Raw genomic sequence first — 20561 nt, 5'->3', positions numbered from 1 at the left:
CATCATATGGCCAGATATTATAAATCTGTGTCCCAAGGCAGATATCTGGCAACCACAGGAAGCAGTACAGTACCTGGCAACCCAGAAACAGTATGGTCAGACAGGACCATCACTCAACATAGCTACAGCCCCCAGGCTGAGATGAGCCCCCCTCCAACCCCCCACCCCTGGAAATGTGCTGTTCCTGCCCAGATAATGATACACCCCCATCAGGAGAGAGAAACGCAGCTCACACACAAACACAAAAACCACGTCTGTATCACATTAGCTTGTTAGCATGCAATGGGAACACTGTGAGTCACATGGCAAAATGCCCCCCACCCCCAGAGGTCGAAGGGTGGCCGGGACCCTCCCCCAGGCCAGCCGCCCGATGACATCAAGTTGCCATGGCGAATCTTAACAAAACACACGTGGTCATGTTGGTCCGGAACATTCCATCTTAAAACATTTTAAATCCCACAGAGGGAGGTTTGCAAATTTCTCAGCAAGCGCAGGGGAAGACAAGCAATGCTCGCTGAAGCAAACACACCCACCAGACCATAGCAAGTTCCAGAAACATCTCTACAGCTGCATGAAATAAAGCAGAATCAGGTGGTAAGAACTCTACTCCCTTCCAGCTCGTTCAGGGTCCAGGGGCTGATCTCACGAGAAGGCAAAGTGACAGGACATCGTCACAGCCTGAGAGTGATAGAAACATCTGGGGATGGCTCATGATGGCCCATGACACCCCTGACGTCCCTCGAGGGCCCAAGCGTGACGTCACTCTGCAAGAGACAGGATTTGACCCAGGGACCTCCCAGTTGTCACTGTAAGGCCTCCCAAGTGCTGACCCACACAGGCAAGCACCACCCCAGTTCAGGGAGCCGTGCGCTTCAAATATCACCACACACTGACACCAGGCACTGAATTATTTACCCCCTACCTACCCCCGCTTTGCTCCAGCCATGCTGCCCCAGACATCGCCATTCATGGGAAACGCACTCCCCCCGCAGAGCGGCGACGGCTGGGAGGCGTACAGAGCGCCCTTGTGTCCTGGGCAAACGTGGGTGAGGAGGCCGCGTGGGTCCCGGCAGGCCTGAAGGGCAGCCTTTGTGTTCGCGGCACCACAGTGGTTTGGCTGGCACAGCCACAAGTAAATAGCTGAAGTACGCTGAGCACGTGAGCAGCGTGACGTGCCATAACATCACTGCTGAGCAAACTGCCAGTAAGCAGGGCTTTCCGGGGCCTTCTGGAGCCTGGCTGAGTGCCCACTGAGGCAGCGCAGCCCCGCACATTGCACTCGAGCCCGATGTGGAGTCCCTGACAGGGCATGGACACAGCATGAGGCTTCAGCTTACAGAGAGCAACTGTGACAGGCAGCTCTGACATCACGGGCTCCCAGCTGACCATTAGCCTGCGGAATCCTGACAGAGCGACTTAACCACGCGCAAGTACTGAACAGCTATAAGACAGTCGTCAGGTCACTGATCAAAGCTATACTATTAAGAGTTAAATGTATCTTTCTTTTTTTAAACATTGTTTGTTATTTACAAAATCACACAGGCAGTTCATTCTACCAGCTGAAACAGATCGGCACACTGAAATAACAGACTGTCCAGACTGCCATCACACAGACTGTCCCACGGACCAGGACCAGGAATGACAAGCGGCTCAAACACCCAACAGCCTGTTGGCTTTCAGACTACCAGAGCACTGCATGCTAACAGCTGGCAGCAGATGGACCTACAGGTGATGCGGGAGTGATGCCAGGGGCGTTGTGTAAAACGGACTATCGCAACCAGCCTCAGTAAATAAAAGTAAAATAGAGGTAAAGCAGCAGCAAATACACTATTACACAGACAGGCACCGAGTATTATATAGACACACAGACCCTGGAGTATACTACAAGCAGACACACTGAGTATTACGCAGGAAGACACCAACGAATTATATGCAGACACTGAGTAAACAGGCATAAGTTAAGCAAAAGCATAAGTAAAACAATCTCCCGTCTTACGCCGTCATTCCTCGGTGACTCATGCAGTTTCGTGATCAGTTACAGTGTTTCTGAGTTTCAGCCTTTCGGGCTCCGCATAATCCGGACCAGACCCGCACACACACTCCGTCTGCACCTCGCCCAGCCGATCGGACCCTTCCGGACCGAACCGCTTCTCTCCGGGCGTCTCAGCCTCCGACGCCCCGTCGTGATCGCTTACGCTCGCTACGGCAGCCACTTTAGCCGTCCAGGGAGGTCCGGCCCACGGAGATCCCCCCACCCATGCCCGGCTGACATCAGCCGCACCCCACCCCCGCCAGGACCGGCAGCGGCGGGGACTGGCTGCCGCACGCCTGAGCAAAAAGCGGGGCCACATCGAGTGGCGTTACCTGGGTCCCCCGTTGCTTAGAGTTCCCTCAAAGATGTACGACGACCATGTCGCGGCGGTTTGCTTCTCAAACACAACCGCCGAGGATTCATCTTATCGGCCGGCTTTCAGCTCTCATTCCCGCGGGTGCTACGTCCGCTGGCCGCCCCTAAGTGCTGTAAGGCGGAGAACAGCCGATCGCAGCTGGCATTTCAACGTGTAAAATAAAGTGGATATGATCGCTGCCCTATCTGTGATATTATACGTTTAACATGCGTGTAACGCGGAGATGGTAACTGCCCTGCTCGTAACATTTTAATACATTGTATCATTATCATTAAAACATGTGTGACATTGTAACATTACCGTTTTAAAACGTGTGTGACATTGTGACAGTATCATTTATAAACACGTGTGTAGCACGTTAAACATTATCGGTGCTGTTGTGATCCATCGTACCTGGGTCCAAATGCACGTCCGGGCGCTGCCAGTCCACGATCTTCACAGTAAAAACTTTTATTTCTTTGAGTATAGACCAGTAACAAACAAAACAAAACGGAAGCAAACTTGTATGCTAAATAACTACAGTTTACGGCGGGCTGTGGAAGTGGGTTTGCTTACTGTTAAACATCTCGAAGCTCAGCTGCCTCTCAAATAACAGCTTTCGTTTTGTACGCGGGCTCTTTTAAAACGTGACTCACATAACTTGACTCTATTTTTCGCTGTTTTATAATGACAAGTTTAGGTTTTGCCCAAAACGACTAGAAAGTATCAAAATACACATGCAGGCACATGCGCAATCAATCTCTCACACTCACTCACTCGTATGTGTGCGCGCGCGCACACACACACATGCTTGTGTTGTATATCGATGAATAGCTTTTAGTTACAACCGCAATTTGCTTGTAACTAATCACGATCAAGCGCACATAGTTTCTATTTTGAAACACTTGTATATGTAGATTCTTAACAATTAAAGTTAGATCAATTCTTTAAGTATAAAAGACAAGTTTAACAATAATTCGTCCGATTTTGGTGTGATTCGCGGCGATGCCAACTGACGCATTTGGCATAACAATCACGCTTTCAGACGCTCACGCAAGAAATCTTACGGCAAATGTATATTATTCCCACTATAAACCTAAAATGTGCTACATCAAAACCGCTGGTGTAGTTTGCAGACTATTTACAAGCTAATAAAACGGTAACAAACGTGTAAATGCGTGTGCATGTGTGTGCAGACTTATCTCGAACTGAAAATCTCACTCCAGCCAGATAACCATAGTTTGCAATCCAGAATCGTATCATTAGATGGGCTGGGAACCAAAACACGCATGAGTAAATGGAGGAATCAGGGAAGACATTTGTTAGCTAGGCCTACTTCTCCAGCTCCTCTTTCGTGTTTGCGAGCAGGTACACTTCTAAAATGAAAAGTGACATGGAGAAGCGGTCCCGCGTGCCTGGCTGAGCGGGAGCTTTGGCTAAGCCGCTTCGCTAACGGAATCCCTTCGGCCGCATTCCAGGCGCGGCTCTGCCCGCCGCAGCACCGTGCCGCTACGGAATTCAGGTCAAAGTAGAAGTAATACATCCATGAAGGGCAACAGGATTATCCCAGTTCCTCGCTATTACAGCTCACTGATAGACATGTCTGATTTTAAGAACGCTGCCATAGGTTCAAGATTAAAGCGGCTACTTCTCAAATGTGCAGTGTCTATACAATTAAATTAATAGTCGTTTACTCCCCCAGATGCTCCAAAAAAGAAAATGAAAACAAAACAATCGCGCAGTGTGTGTGTTTGTATTTATATGTATTATGTCTGTATGTATAACATACATGGAGGATTTGCTTTGAGATAATGTATTGTGAAAATGCACTAAAATTGAATTGAACATATTCACCATTACATGTGATAAAACTTAATATATAAACATTAAAATAGAATTACTGTAGCTCAGTCCCCTTGCTTTGTGCTGTGCTTTACCCGCTGCCCCCTGCTTTGTGCTGTGCTTTACCTGCTGCCCCTTGCTTTGTGCTGTGCTTTACCTGCTGCCCCTTGCTTTGTGCTGTGCTTTACCCGCTGCCCCTTGCTTTGTGCTGTGCTTTACCTGCTGCCCCTTGCTTTGTGCTGTGCTTTACCCGCTGCCCCTTGCTTTGTGCTGTGCTTTACCCGCTGCCCCTTGCTTTGTGCTCTATGCTGTCGGCCATAAGCTCCATGCCTGGGTCGCATAAGCTCTTCCAAGGTGACTTTGTGGAATATATTCAGCTAAAAAAGGTTTTTGCTTATGTATGGAGGCAGATGATGGTGTACGGTTGGAGACATGGAGGTGAAGGGGCAGCCGCAGTGACCTAGTCAGCTGCAGCTGGAACAAGAAGTGAAAAAGAGGCGTGAGTGGCACTGCAGAAACCGCATGACATATCTCAGGTCACCAAGCTGACACGGCGAAAGGTCACAGCGGCTTCCTGGCAGGTTTGAACAGTTAGCTGACGTGCACACATACATTTGTCTGGCCAATTAGGCACCAGCTTATTAGCATATGAACCACCCGCCCGCTCCCACACAGACAGGGCTCTGAATGTGACCATGGTGCATGCAGACTCTCTGCTTTGTTCAGCTTTTTTGTTTAGCGGGACGCATCATTGTTTTACATTTGAAAAGAAAAATGCATGAATCAACCACGGATGGGATTTAGCAGATTCTGAGCCCACAGAGAAGCTTCTGGAGTCATGACTTCATAGAAGAGGAAGGTTGTAGAACACAGCTTGGAGTGGGTCCGCTGCATCCCCGAGTGACTTTAACAATGTGCAAATGTGCTAAAACAGGCCAAGCCATGCCAAACAGGCACTAACATGGATACCATCACATCTGCACAGATTTGCTGAGGGACTGCATTTAGCGCAGGTCATTATTAGCTTAGTGATTAAATCAGCAAAAGTTTTTTTTTTTTCTGGCAGTTTCAGAAGAGGGGATAGCAAAGTTTTCAGTTTCCAAAGATAGCCCCAGTACATAATCTGTACATTATTCCAACCCCAAAGGACAGGGAGCAGAGATTCCCATCAAAGCTGAGAAAGAGGCACGGCTTGGAGGCACTGCTTGGAGGCACTGCTTGGAGGCACGGCTTGGAGGCACTGCTTGGAGGCACGGCTTGGAGGCACGGCTTTGAGGCACGGCTTGGAGGCACTGCTTTGAGGCATGGCTCTGAGGCACGGCTTGGAGGCACTGCTTGGAGGCACGGCTTTGAGGCACGGCTTGGAGGCACTGCTTTGAGGCATGGCTTTGAGGCACGGCTTGGAGGCACGGCTTGGAGCGGAGTGCATCCTGGTATTCCTGGCAGCGCAAGCTCACCATTCTGGGTCACGGCCACTTCGGGGCATTTCCCTCTTCCTGTTGTCACATCTGTCGCTGTTTCTATCTGCTTATGGGCAGGTGGTGGAAAGTACAGCTCCGCTAAAGGAAGTGGGACTTTGGCCAAGTTAATTTCAAGTCTTCGTTGCTGTAGACTGAACATCCCTTTTAGTAGCCTTTACTGTATTTGCTAGATGTATTTTCGTTATACAAATAGTGCCACCTAGTGTTTAGTCAGGACAACTGTACTTTTTTTTTTGCAGTAAACGCTCATGTTTCAGGTCACACTTAGGTTTCTCTCACTAACAATGTACTCGGTTGTTTACAGACACCTGAAAAAACTTTGTGTGTCCCTGGTATCCTGTACAGCCAGACGATGGCAGTGATGGTCTCACCGTTTCAGCTTTTCTCCAAAAGGACGAGGCCGTTTTTGTTAATTATATTGGATTTGTTCAAATTGTCTAAATATAAGTTCATTGATTAAAATTTTATGGTGGTCATGCCTTGGCATGACATTGTACCTAATTTTCTGACGTCTGTCTCCGTGTGTGTGGATTCATGCCTCTCTGTCTGGCCCTGTGAGATTTGGACACATCCTCAGTTCCTCCATCTGCTGGCTTTTTAAACATCACTTAAATTCTGTTGCTGGAAACCTCAGGGAACCTTTGTGTCAGCGTGACCGTGCAGGACAGCAGCTCACATTACAAACTGAAACAAAGACACCAACTCACTGGGCTTATTCTGTGGAAAGGTGAGAGGTGTATTGAATGTGCAGCACTGTTCATATTTACCTTGAGAAACTGCATTTCACAAACTTGACATGATCCCTTTAATGACATTCTTACATTATAAGGGCCTCACTGAAACAGGTCTGATATCACCACTTTTTATTTTTGAAGAATAAAACACAAAATGTCTTGTTCAGATGGCAGCAGGCTGTAAATCGATGCTTATTCAGCTATGAGAAGTTTTCCGTGTCTATTCAACCCATAATGAAAATTTCCTTAAAAAAAATCAATATACCATAGATTACTATCTGATTGTTTTGTCTTGATGTGTCTTTTGCTGTTAATGTATAAGGATCAGGTTCAGCACATAAACACCGACTGAGAGACACAGGCCTTATCTTACTGGATATGAACAAATGCGAAGGTTCTGATACTAGCTGGCCGTGGCACCATAAAGAAGGTCGGCTTTTTCTTGCAGAAGGTCGATTCTCCTCAGGCGTGCGGAGCCCTGGGACCACGTGGACTCCATGTGCTGTACTGGGCATCGCAGCGTTCACCTGGGTCCCAGCAAAGCGGGGAGCGGCTTTGCGGACAGGGGGTTCCGTTTACTGGGATGCTTTCTGTTGGAATTTGATTCCTTCGCGGCGACTTTCAGGTAGAAGTGCAGCTATAGAGAGGAGGGGCAGGAGAGGTGGGGCAGGGCGGGTGTTTACATACAGAGCAGCTTCTCATCCACACGCAGGTCCAGAACAGCAGAAGCTCCACATGCTTTGGAGGTGGAATGAGGTTCTCTCACCTGTACGGCCTCAGCTGGGCCAACCGTCACCACATTCATGGAGGTCTGGTACCGTGGAGCAGATGCTTTGACTGTGTAGGTTCCAGGTAGCAGCAGCCTGAAGTAGTCTCCACTGACACCTGCAGGACAGGAGGGGAACTGTCGGCACCACTACTTCCAGAACCAGTGCTTCCAGCCTGATTAGGCAGAGGCTACTGGGGCTCCAGCTGCCTTCACTGCCGGCCGCAGATGATGGACAGAGGCCTTGTCAAATGTACAGGATGGTTTGGTGAAAAATGTATTGCCTAAGGACAGTTGGTGTGCTGGTGCGTCTGAACTTTGCCAGCTCCTGCCCGCTGTAGGAAGGACTGAGGTGCTACACTGTAGGCTTCGCTAAGCAGTTCTCCAGAAGCAGATGTTGGGTGGGCTGTGGTCCCTCCCTGGGCGGCCTACTCACCGCTGGTGATGTCGTGGTTTATGCCGGACACGGAGATCACAGCTCCACCGATAGGGTTGTTGTTTTCATCGTAGACCATGCCTTTGATGCCGTGGTGGACCTGCACCCAGCAGACAGCATTAGATAAACACTCAAGGCTCAGACCCAGGCAATAGCTTCTCAGCTCCAAGTCCAGAGAATCTAGTGGGATCAGATCTAGTGAGCGACATTTTTGGGGCAGATATGTCACGGCAGCACCTGCATGTGCTTTGGTGTTCTTGAGCGGTTACTGGTACAGTGTCACTGCCGCTGTGCTGGGACAGAACAGAGAGCCGCTTACCTGCTCCACGTAGGACACCAGCGCCTCCCGGTTCCCCAGCCACTCGCCCTGCAGGGCCGAGGCAGGAGGGAACTTGTCGCAGCTCAGTTCCAGCGTGATCTCGAAGCAGTTGGTATACAGATAGTTAAAGTCCTGCATGCCTGGGGAGGTGGAGCTCTATTAGCACATGGATCAGAACCAGCTGGATATTAACACTGAGCTTCTGGCTCAGGAAAATGTCCATACAAACTTAGCAGCAGCAGAAATAAGTAGGTCTATGATGGTAGAAGCTGCTCAATGAGATATAGATCATGGAACAGTGATGGTAGAGAGGAGAGCCAGAGAAGCTGCCAGCGGTACCTTTCGAGAGGGAGTACCAGCTGGCCCCATTGGTGATGCCCTCCTCAAAGTAATCCCCGCAATTCCAGCCCCTGTGCATCCAGCTGTGTGCGTAGGAGTATGTCTTTGCCAGCTAAAAATAAGTATTGCACACACAGTAAGGTATGAAATTGTGGGGGGAATCATGGCTACCTGAGGAACAGATTTAGGTTCACAGTCTGACATCTGTTGAATTGCTGGCAGATATATAATAATGTGCAGCCTTGGCAACACAGGCCCACAGCACTTGGATGACATTGTGGAAAGTTTTATCTGATTAGCCTGAGAGATCTGCCCTCATGTAAGATTTGTTCTGATTGGACGTAGGTGTGCCATCATGTAAGGTTCGATCTGATTGGACGTAGGTGTGCCCTCATGTAAGATTTGATATGATTGGACCTAGGTGTGCCCTCATGTAAGATTTGATATGATTGGACCTAGGTGTGCCCTCATGTAAGATTTAATGTGATTGGACCTATAGATGCACCCTTATGTATGCTATCCTTGAGGAAGGGGCAGGCTTTGGTTGTTACCTTTTTGAAGAGGTTATCATCTGGTGTGGCGGAGTATGTGGTCCTGCCCCGTATTCGGGGTTCCCTGGACTTGTCAAAGGGGTAGTTTGCCACGACTGCCCCTCCGTGCAGATTGGCTGACAGGACGAAGTTATAGTTCTGCATCCACTTGATGACAGCCAAGGTCTCCGGTTCGACCTGGAAGCAGCACATTCCTTTGCAGTGAGAGGAGGGATCAGACAGCGGCTGATTCTAGGCTATAAGTGCTAAAGTTATTCACTGGCCTCCTGCCACAGCTCATCTTAAGTATGAAACTACAAATGTGCACGTTTAACTCCCCCTTTCAACAAAAAGGACCTTCTGTCTTGTCACTCCTTTGTCCATGACACCCCAATGCTACCAGAACTATCACAAACATCTACAGAGAATTGAGCTCCTGGAAACCCCCATGTCTGCTCTCCTGGGCTTCTTGGAATTAATGGAGAAACTAGTTTTTGCAGGAACTAGGCTCTCTCTCTCTCTCTCTCTCTCTCTCTCTCTCTCTCTCTCTCGTGGTCATGTCTGGTCTACACCGGACTTTATTACAGGCAACTGGAAAACGAGAGTGTTAAGGTGTGTCCAGCCAAACCCATTTTCCGGCAGGCTAACAACCTCTGGGTTGAGAAAGGCCTGAGGTGGGTAAAAATGAGATACCTAACTGATCTAACACTGACATAATGTCTCAGCGGTCAAATGGGGAGTGATGACCTTGCAGTCCCCAGTATGCTGATCGTGGGCGAGTTTTTAGAAAGGGACTTTGTTTAACTTTTTAATGTTCCCAACAAATTACTCATGCCAATTTTTATTAGTGGGCCACTCCCAGTGTGGAGATGTAATCTGTAATGGTTCATTCAGTCTGAACACATGGCTTAGCAAAACTTGCATTAAACGGGCATTAAACTTCATTGACAGTTCTAAGCTATTCTGGGAAAGCAGTGATAAAGTCTAGCCTGTACACGCACACTCCTTACTTCGTCTTCATGAGCCATCATGAGCTCTCGGCACCTCATACTGAAGTGTAATAGGCACACACTGAGCGGTCTGATCATAAACACCTGAGGAATGCAGCATCTCATCACATCTAACAGCAGCAAGAACCAACAGAACCCGAGTCACACTCAGTAGGAACTGAATTAATGGGATACCCTCATACTGAACAGCCCGAACACCCTCTACCCAGCGCCCATTGTTGTGGCAGCAGAAAAGATGATATGGTATAAATGCTAGACAATAACATGATACAGCAGCCACAACATTTTCAAGCCAAGGACTTGTGTGAGGCTGAGTGTTTCCTTCATGGAGGGAGCTATGACGATGTTCTCCCGCCTCCGGAAAGACCCCAGCTATGACGATGTTCTCCAGCCTCCGGAAAGACCCCAGCTATGACGATGTTCTCCCGCCTCCGGAAAGACCCCAGCTATGACGATGTTCTCCCGCCTCCGGAAAGACCCCAGCTACGACGATGTTCTCCAGCCTCCATAAAGACCCCAGCTACGACGATGTTCTCCAGCCTCCGGAAAGACCCCAGCTACGATGATGTTCTCCAGCCTCCATAAAGACCCCAGCTACGACGATGTTCTCCAGCCTCCGGAAAGACCCCAGCTACGACGATGTTCTCCAGCCTCCGTAAAGACCCCAGCTACGACGATGTTCTCCAGCCTCCGTAAAGACCCCAGCTACGACGATGTTCTCCAGCCTCCATAAAGACCCCAGCTACGACGATGTTCTCCAGCCTCCATAAAGACCCCAGCTACAACGATGTTCTCCAGCCTCCATAAAGACCCCAGCTACGATGATGTTCTCCAGCCTCCATAAAGACCCCAGCTACGACGATGTTCTCCAGCCTCCGGAAAGACCCCAGCTACGATGATGTTCTCCAGCCTCCATAAAGACCCCAGCTACGACGATGTTCTCCAGCCTCCGGAAAGACCCCAGCTACGACGATGTTCTCCAGCCTCCGTAAAGACCCCAGCTACGACGATGTTCTCCAGCCTCCGGAAAGACCCCAGCTACGACGATGTTCTCCAGCCTCCATAAAGACCCCAGCTACGACGATGTTCTCCAGCCTCCATAAAGACCCCAGCTACGACGATGTTCTCCAGCCTCCATAAAGACCCCAGCTGCGACGATGTTCTCCAGCCTCCGGAAAGACCCCAGCTACGACGATGTTCTCCAGCCTCCATAAAGACCCCAGCTACGACGATGTTCTCCAGCCTCCATAAAGACCCCAGCTACGACGATGTTCTCCAGCCTCCGGAAAGACCCCAGCTACGACGATGTTCTCCAGCCTCCATAAAGACCCCAGCTACGACGATGTTCTCCAGCCTCCATAAAGACCCCAGCTACGACGATGTTCTCCAGCCTCCATAAAGACCCCAGCTACGACGATGTTCTCCAGCCTCCATAAAGACCCCAGCTACGACGATGTTCTCCAGCCTCCATAAAGACCCCAGCTACGACGATGTTCTCCAGCCTCCATAAAGACCCCAGCTGCGACGATGTTCTCCAGCCTCCGGAAAGACCCCAGCTACGACGATGTTCTCCAGCCTCCATAAAGACCCCAGCTACGACGATGTTCTCCAGCCTCCATAAAGACCCCAGCTACGACGATGTTCTCCAGCCTCCATAAAGACCCCAGCTACGACGATGTTCTCCAGCCTCCGGAAAGACCCCAGCTACGACGATGTTCTCCAGCCTCCATAAAGACCCCAGCTACGACGATGTTCTCCAGCCTCCATAAAGACCCCAGCTACGACGATGTTCTCCAGCCTCCATAAAGACCCCAGCTACGACGATGTTCTCCAGCCTCCATAAAGACCCCAGCTGCGACGATGTTCTCCAGCCTCCGGAAAGACCCCAGCTACGACGATGTTCTCCAGCCTCCATAAAGACCCCAGCTACGACGATGTTCTCCAGCCTCCGGAAAGACCCCAGCTAAGACGATGTTCTCCAGCCTCCGGAAAGACCCCAGCTACGACGATGTTCTCCAGCCTCCATAAAGACCCCAGCTACGATGATGTTCTCCAGCCTCCATAAAGACCCCAGCTACGACGATGTTCTCCAGCCTCCGGAAAGACCCCAGCTACGACGATGTTCTCCAGCCTCCATAAAGACCCCAGCTACGACGATGTTCTCCAGCCTCCATAAAGACCCCAGCTACGACGATGTTCTCCAGCCTCCATAAAGACCCCAGCTACGACGATGTTCTCCAGCCTCCATAAAGACCCCAGCTACGACGATGTTCTCCAGCCTCCATAAAGACCCCAGCTACGACGATGTTCTCCAGCCTCCATAAAGACCCCAGCTACGACGATGTTCTCCAGCCTCCATAAAGACCCCAGCTACGACGATGTTCTCCAGCCTCCATAAAGACCCCAGCTACGACGATGTTCTCCAGCCTCCATAAAGACCCCAGCTACGACGATGTTCTCCAGCCTCCATAAAGACCCCAGCTATGACAATGAACTCCAGTAGTTTTTGCAGTATCTAGTTTCTCTCTCACTCTAGGTGTTACCAGATTTACTCACCATATTGGACACTCTCGATCTGACCCAGCCTGTAACCGGCTCCCTCACACTCAGGACCATACACCAGATCTTACCGCTAAGGCTAATTCCTGTTATGAATGTCACAGCCGTAGCTCTGTCACTTACTCTACATCTTAAACTGTCAAAAAAGAGGTAAATGAATGAGGATACCAGCACTATGGATGTGGAAGCCATATCCAGGTCAGCGAGTATTACGGAATCAATGTCAAATGATTGTGTCATTGTGTCAAATGTTACAACTGTTATGTGTGTGCGCTGCTCCTCTATGCCTTTTAAATTAAGTTTTTTGAATTTGAATTTGAATGGATGACTGTCTGAATCACTATGATAGTGCAGTGCCTCTTAAAATTGAACCTATTTCAGGCAAATAAAAAGTACCTTGGAGAATTCAAGAATCAATTCAGACAAGAGAATACACAAAAGCAGAACAAAAATTGAGAAAAAAGACTAATTCAGACTAATTGTGATATTTATAAAGAAAGTCTAGGTATTTATAACTAACGCCATGACACACAGAGTTCCTTCCAGCTAAGATGCGTAATGTGTTAACTTATTTTTTCCGTCACAAAATTGAAAATACAGATTAAAGAGTTAATCCACCCTTTACTTAGATCAGTAGAGAGAAAATGGCATCATGACTGCTGTGGATGGCAGAATTTTGAAGAAGTAATGCGGCATTTAAAGCTGTCTCCCTACCAGCTTTTTACAAAGTCTTTACAGCTCTCGAGCTCTCCGACACTTTCCCTGCCATTATCAGACTTCTGCAGAAAAGGAGTAATTGGGATGCGTCCATGCAGTCAGATCAGTCACCACTTAAACATAAATGGGCACCTTGATTACCTTCAGCCTGGCCTCCGCCCAAATTATAGCACTAAAACTGCTCTCCTAAAGTTACTAAATGACATTCGTTTGAATGCAAACTGAAGGAACAAGCTAGATCTTAGCGTAGCCTCTGACACTGTTAACCATAAGTTATTGCTAGATAGACTGGAACACTGAGGTCAGAATCTCTGAAACTGTTCTTAGGTGTTTCGACCCAGAAGGCAGGGATATTTTGTCACTATTAGCAACTATGAATCAGAGAAAACCACCATGACATACAGGGTCCCACAGGGATCTATCCTTGGTCCCTTGTGGTTCAGTCTGTACATTCATCTCCTTGCTGAGATTCTTGAAGAGTACAAGGTTGCTTACCATATCTGTGCAGACAACACCTAGATCTATCTTGCTCTTTCACCAAATGACTTCAGTCCTATATAGACTCACTATATTTGTCCTGAAAAGGTAAATACCTGGATGCAACAAAACTTCCTTCTATGAAATAGAGATAAGACTGAGAAAGTTATGTATGGGAACAAAGAGCGATGGCTGAAACTCGGTCCAGATACCAGGACATTAAAGACTACAACCCATGTGAGATCTTGTAACACTGGATTGGAATCATAGCTTCAGTAATTAAATAAAAGTAATAACCAAACCAGCATTCTGGCATCTCTGTAATGTAGCTAAAATGAAAGACTTAGTGTCTAAGCAAGATCGAGAAAAACTTATCCATGCCTTTATTCCCTACTGGGTTGCGTGCTGCAATGCTCTCTTTGCTGGCCTTCCCAATAAGACCATTAGACAGTTACAGTTTATCCTAAATGCTGCTGTTATAACTATAACAAATACTAGGAGAAGAGAGTCCATCACTCTGGTTCTTAGATCCTTTGCTGGCTTTCAGGTGGATACAGAATCTACTTCATGTATATAAGGCACTTAATGAGTGAGTGAGCAAAGTATAGCGGGAGTGGAAAGATTCCAGCTGGATCAGGAGCGGGAGCACCAGGATTTCGGCCAGAGCGGCAGGATTCCTGCCGGAGCGGGAGCACCAGGATTTCGGTTGGAGCCGGAGCACCAGAATTTCGGCTGGAGCCGGAGCGGAAGGATGGAGTGAAGAGCGGCATATTTGAAAAATTTGACTGTCACCTGCTCACATCTTGAAATAAATCATTTCTGTTTAAATGTGGATTTGGCTGCACAGTTATTTTGATGCCAGGCTGCAGTTTAGAGGTCTTTCCAGAGACTGGAGTACATAATCACAGCTCCCTCCATGAAGGAGACACTCAGCCTCACTCAAGTCCTTGGGCTGAGAATGTTGTGACTCCTGTGTTCTTTCTGGGCCAAGCGGTGAGCAATTTCATTGGAGTGGGGTAAAAGCTGACTGTGACCGTGAGTGGGGGAGAATATCGCTCTGTGAGCAATGAGCGTAAATTCTCATCGCTGCACTCCACTCGCATGCTCTGGCTGGCCTCAGAGTACATTTCCAACATTCTTATTGGCTATAAGCACAGTCATTCTCTTACATCTGCAGAGCAGAAATGAAACAGGGTGAAATGTAATTTAGTCATTATGCCACCCAGTGCTGGAATCAATGCCCCCGGGATATCAGATCTGCCCCAACAGTTGCCAGTTTTAAAAAGAAGTTCAAATCTAGCCAGTTTTAACAGCCTTTGATTAGCTTAGATTTACTTTACATGGTTGTAACTCTTCTATTGCCTTCATTAATTAGCTTTGTTATCTTTATTTTCTATTCTAAATATGTAAGCACATGAAATGACCTCGGCGCTTGGTAATGTGCTACATAATCATGTTTGTCTTTGCCTCCCATGGGAGTCGCACTGCCTCGCATGGGGGTGGGCTGTCTTTCCTGTCAGAGATGAGCACCCCTTGGACCATAAGCCCCTCAGGGCAATGATGACAGTGACCACAGCTTATGAGTCACACCGGAAGTGACTCCTTCAGTCCATACCTGCTCCTCCCAGTTGTCTGGCAGTGGGAAGTGATGGTTTCTGCCGTTGTTTTTCTCGTGGTAGTACATGAGGGCATTCAGGTCCGGAAAGTTCCGGTTCAGATCCACGTCCCGGGAGTTTCCCCGACCCGTTAGGTAGCCATTGAATTCTGGGCCCTGCCAAGAGACTTGTGGTTTTACAAAGGAGCCAAAAGTGTAACTGGAACGCTTCCTGCTCTAAAGAGGAACACAGCTCAGATCCATAGCATTCAAGCCTCCAAATCACGCACTTTAGCTACATACAGGTCCAGTGTTTAAAGCTCACTTAAGGGCCGGGATGTGCTGTGCATGGGGGGGGGGGGGGGGGGGGGGGGGTCGGGGGACAAAGACCCTTCCAAGTATGGAATAGTCTAGACCAAAGTCACATTCTGAGATAAGACCCTGGAGCCCATCTTTCTCAGGTGGATATTTCATCTCCATGACTATGTCCAGCTCCTTCAATGGCAGAGGTGCTGGTGTCACCACACTGCTCCAGATGTTTCTCCAAACCCCCGACACCTGTGTCAGAAATGTGGGATGTGGGGACAGCAGGGGCCATTCACCTGAGTGGCTGCCACCTCGTAGCCATCGGGGTTCATGGACGGCAGGATGTGGATGCGCGTGTCGTGGATGAGCTGGGTGATGCGCTGGTTTCCCGCTCTGTACTCCTCGCAGAGGAACTGGGCCAGCTGGATCAGAAGCTCTCGGCCCAGCACCTCGTTTCCATGCATGTTCCCCACGTACTTGAACTCCGGCTCCACTGGGGGGATGCAGGGGTCAGTGGTCAGAGGTCAGGGGCCAGGGGGTGTCAGCTGGTGGGGGTGCTGTCTGCCTGTTATGTAAATTCACCCCCTGAGCCATTCTGCGAAATGACCAGGTTTGAAATCATCTCTGTATTTCTGTATGGTAACTCGTCACCATAACTGTTACTCCACGCCGGTGGGGGTGCCGACTACATGCCCACCCCAGCCCTAACCCCGGAGCTTCCTGTTTTTGGCTTTTCGCTCTAAAACGGAACGAGTTCATATCCTGCCATTCTTCAGAAAGACGCCGCGGTTGAGCTGGGAACGTGGAAGGCGGGATGGTGCTGAAGCAGCACATTTCTGCAGGAAAACACCCCCTCCCCCCGCCCCCCCCGCCCCCCGCCCGGGTTGTATAACGGAGGCACGCTGCGGCAGCCGTCCCCGTCTGCCTGCTTGCGGCCTGCTGGCCAGCCTGGCTGCACAGCAATTCTGAGGCTCCATTCCCTAGCGCTTCTCCCTTAACTGCTCCTGCTGTGATCTGGGCTGCCTGTAAGATGGCAGAATGGTGATTTTTTTTGGAAAAGGTTTTGTCTGGTTTCAGATCAGATCAGCTTTCACACCTATTTCAAAAGCTCCTGGGAATCTTCCAGACAAAGCCTTCTCACCATGGGAGGTCAGAGGCCACAGAGGCTAATGCTCCCCACCAGTGTTCCCAGTACGGCGCGGCTGACTTACGTGCCTCATGCATGCCGGGGTTGCCGCTGAACTCGATGACATACAGGTGGCGGCCCTCGGCGCTGTGGCCGATGCTGTACAGCCGACTGATGTAGGGACACATGTTGTGCACGCCGTTCAGCACCTGCACCAGCTCCTCGTAGTGGTGGTGCCGGAACTCAAGGGCCCACGGGCCCCTGGCCAGCCATACGGTAACCAGGAGTGCTGCTCTCAGTAGCCAGCTGTCCATCCTCTCAGGTGCCCCGATCAGCTGCCCGTCCAATCAGTGGCTGCCTGATCGGCTGCCTGTCCAATCAGTGATTGACCAATTGGCTGTGCGTCCAATCAGCTGGCTCTCTGATCAGCTGGCCTTCCAATGGGCTCCACTCACGGCCTGTGCACCCGCTTTCCTCCGTATGAATGTGTGACAGTGCAGTGCTGGCTCTCCCTGTCCCAGGCTCCTCCCCTGGAGCGGCATGCTGGCCTCACCCCCTGAGCGCAGGAAGACGGCCCCCTCCTGCCCCCCCGCTCTTTCTGCTTCCCTCGTTTTCCCTCTTCTCTCCTCCATCTTCCCGCCGGTGCAGACAGTGACAGATGTGATCGGCGCCGGGTCTTCTCCCATTCTGGCTGCCCCCAGTGTTTGGTTTGTCCTGCAGTCTGAAATTAGATGGGCTAAGGAGGAGCCTGACAGCCCCCTGGCCAGCTCTGGGGGCAGGGGGGGCGGTGGAGGTGTTGAACTGGCCCCCAGTCCAATGCCCCTCCTCCTCTCCTTCAACACTACTTCATTCATTAACTTTCAGGCAAACACAACCCCTCCGAGAAGGTGGGGGGGAGGGTGACCTCAGTGGGAGGTTTTGCGGGGGTTGGGGGGGGTCACACAGGCAGTCACTCTCCATTTGCTTGTCCTGATGTCTTTGATAGTCCTGGGGGGATTTAGACACGACTCACCAAGAAATACAGCACTTTTTATTTATCCAGTTGAGCATTCTCCATAGGGGGGGGGGCAATGTGTTGTCACACTTTGTCCCGGATCAGTAACATAAGCCCCCCTCCCCCAGCTGGGATCTGCAGGTCTGCATGGCTGTGTGACTATATTGTCCTGGGTTTTACTCACTGCCAAAGTACAGACCACATTGATCACATTTCCATACTATCATAATATCCCGGCTCACACATGGAATGTCCTGTTACAGACCACCTGTATGGGGGCTCACAGACGGAATGTCCTCTTACAGCCCACCTGTATGAGGGCTCGCAGTCAAAATGTTGTGTTACAGACTGCCTTTTGCAGTCTTTTGCAGTCACCACTTTTTGATGTGATCTAAAATTGTATCTTTATTTTAATTTATTCATTCTCTAAGTAACACTAACATTGGGTTACAATGTAGTAGATTTAACTGTTGAATTAGCACAGAATCCCACCAAAATAGAGTGTATGATGTAGCATCATTCTGTCATTCTAATCTGCAATAAGATATTAATCTTATAATCCTTTTGTTGATTATGAAACAGTTTACTGCTTAAGAAAGCAAATATGAGGTATGGGCAAACGAGTCCGGATTTGGCTGATCTACACCAGAAATCCCACAGACGGCGACTGCTTAAAGCACAAACACGCAGAGATGGTGCCCTCTGCTGTTAAGCTCTAGTGGTGTGCGTGTGTGTGTGTGTGTGTGTGTGTGTGTGTGTGTGTGGGGGGGGGGGGGGGGGGGTTTGCATAGATCATATCTGGGGACCAAAATATCCCCACACTGTGGTAAAATCTGAAACTTTCTTACTTTTGAGGGCATTTCTTAGGTCCCCATTTGGATAACCTCAGTTTTATTAAAATCTGTGAATGCAAGCAAAAAAGTAAAAATGCCAAAATCTTGTATTTTGGTTGGTTGCTTATGGTTAAGGTTAAGGGTTAAGGCTGTCGTGATTGGGATTAAGGTTTTCCACATAGAAATGAATGGATGGTTTGATAGGTATGCGGGTAAGTACGTGTGTCTGTGTGTGTGTGGATCTCCCTTCTTGGAATTGTGTGGCCTAAACTTCCCAAGAATGAAGCCATCCCTCAGCCAGCACAACTAGTGGGCAGAATGTGGTACTGCAGCATGTGCCAATTTCCTCCCATGCTTGATCCTGCTTGGAGTCTGATTGGATGAGCCTCTTCTCAGAGCTGAGAGCTCAGGTTGCGCCTCTGTAGGTTGCGCACAAGCTGGAGTGAATCTGTGCTAGAGGACAGAGGCCAGCTTTGTGTTGGTGAAGGAGCAGGTCCTCTCAGACTACATAAGTTGTTATTTAATCTATACAAACACACAGACACACACACACACACGTGCTGGTCTTGCGTGTCACTTTCGACTTTAATATCCATCACATTCAGTCATTTCACGACTTGAACGCAGTAAAGGGGCCAGATCATCAGCCGGGAGTTTCAGCACTAAAAATGTACCATGATTTCCACTGGGCAGCTTTTTCCTTATCAGTGCTGTCAGAACTGCGATAGTCAGTCTGGCTGCATTTTGAAACACTCACACTTTTATCTGCCCATTTTCAGCTTCATGCTATATAATAATAATAGTAGTAGTAGTAGTAGTAATAATAATAATAATTTAATAATAATTTAATATTATTATTATTATTATTATTATTATTATAGAAATAACAATTTCATTTCACATTTTTTTACAAATGCATGGCTAGTTGTCTCTCTCATCTTGCACCGACTGGGAAAAATACCTATGATCCAATGATATATTCAATATATTTTCAGTAATAATGATGTTTCTTAAATAAAAAAAATCACCACTTTTATTTTACTGTGTATAATATTTTGAATAATCCATTACAACTGTTATTTTTGTCTGTTATGCATTAAGAAAAAGCATTTATAGATTACGCTGGGTGTTACAATCCCTCAAGTTCCTGTACTACAATTGATGCAAGTGGGTGTGTTCTTGGGAATGACCACTAGATGGTGCTGCTACCTCGATGACACACCCTCAGTTGGCGTAGCTCCTCTGCAAGCTGGTCTAACCTGGTCAGATCTTAGTCTCTAGACGCTCCTGTGCAATATCTAATCTTTCCAGCCTCACTTGGAATCTTGCAGCCTTTTTCATTCTACTGCCTCGGCCACAGCCTCCTTCCAAGGGACGTCAGCTCAGTCATGCAGACGTGCTGGCAGAGGTTCGTTGTAGCAGTTTCAGACAGGAAGCCCTGGCCAAGTCGACGCGCATTTCCTAGTGTTTCCTGCATTTAGTGGGCATGCGTCGAGGGGTGAATTCTTACCCCCCAGTTCCTCTCCTTCCCGGATGAAGGAGGGTGACTGTGGGACCATTGTCTGGGCATGGAGAGACACAGCACCCTGCGCTCAAGCTCGACTGCCAAAATCCTAAGGTGTTTCTGCCAGGGGTTTCTGCCTTGTATCTGGCTGGTCTTACAACCAACAGACATGCTTCAGGGTTGCTGGATCCGCACACAGGGGACAGGCTGGATAGAACATGTTTTATTTAAGCCAAATATGAAATAGAATATAAAAATTTCATATTTGGTATAAATTGTGAATGTGAATTCTTACAGGTAAACACAGGCCACAACAATTGAAAACGATAATTAAAAAACAGGGAATTTAATGCACTAATTCAGCACATGCATAAAATATCCATATGTGAATATAAGAACCCTGACTTCAATATAGGTGCTGGGAGTTTGCATGTTTGCTCCTTGTCTGCACTTCACACAGTCCTCGGTATGCGAGCAGGCCGACGGGCATCCCTGAAGGAGCCGCTCTGTGCGTGCGCTCCGCACAGTCCTCGGTATGCGAGCAGGCTGACGGGCATCCCTGAAGGAGCCGTTCTGTGCGTGCGCTCCGCACAGTCCTCGGTATGCG

At 48.8% G+C, this 20561-nt stretch overlaps 2 protein-coding genes and 1 long non-coding RNA gene across 14 annotated transcripts in view; 1 reads left to right on the top strand and 2 right to left on the bottom strand.

Moving 5' to 3' along the window:
* The window catches only part of LOC125715750 (dynamin binding protein), a 32718-nt gene extending 29570 nt beyond the window's left edge, over positions 1 to 3148 (bottom strand). For 5 of the 12 annotated variants that reach the window (XM_048987626.1, XM_048987628.1, XM_048987629.1 and 2 more), the window contains exon 1: positions 1997 to 2259. The gene's annotated coding sequence lies outside the window, so the exon portion shown is untranslated. Of the gene's footprint in view, positions 1 to 1996; positions 2260 to 2364; positions 2767 to 2801 lie in introns of those variants that run through there. The other 7 variants (XM_048987622.1, XM_048987621.1, XM_048987619.1 and 4 more) reach the window with 5 other exon arrangements.
* On the top strand, positions 1336 to 6129 carry LOC125715768 (uncharacterized). Its single transcript, XR_007384171.1, has 3 exons — positions 1336 to 1728; positions 4636 to 4810; positions 6015 to 6129. It is a non-coding gene; the product is annotated as an uncharacterized LOC125715768 (long non-coding RNA).
* Positions 6130 to 6558: 429 nt separating this feature from the next.
* Positions 6559 to 17110, bottom strand: cpn1 (carboxypeptidase N, polypeptide 1). The gene is made up of 9 exons (XM_048987559.1): positions 16709 to 17110; positions 15794 to 15990; positions 15213 to 15368; positions 8856 to 9032; positions 8305 to 8416; positions 7966 to 8105; positions 7647 to 7746; positions 7211 to 7329; positions 6559 to 7081 (listed from the first exon to the last, which is right to left on the bottom strand). The coding sequence occupies exons 1-9, from the start codon at positions 16935 to 16937 to the stop codon at positions 6968 to 6970; spliced, it is 1344 nt and encodes a 447-aa protein (XP_048843516.1). The 5' UTR covers positions 16938 to 17110; the 3' UTR covers positions 6559 to 6967.
* Positions 17111 to 20561: the final 3451 nt, after the last annotated feature.

This window comes from Brienomyrus brachyistius, chromosome 20 (genome assembly GCF_023856365.1).
Source record: "Brienomyrus brachyistius isolate T26 chromosome 20, BBRACH_0.4, whole genome shotgun sequence".
Taxonomy (NCBI): Eukaryota; Metazoa; Chordata; class Actinopteri; order Osteoglossiformes; family Mormyridae; genus Brienomyrus; species Brienomyrus brachyistius.
The sequence above is the reverse complement of the archived record's forward strand: the minus strand, read 5'-3'. Positions and strand labels throughout refer to the sequence as shown.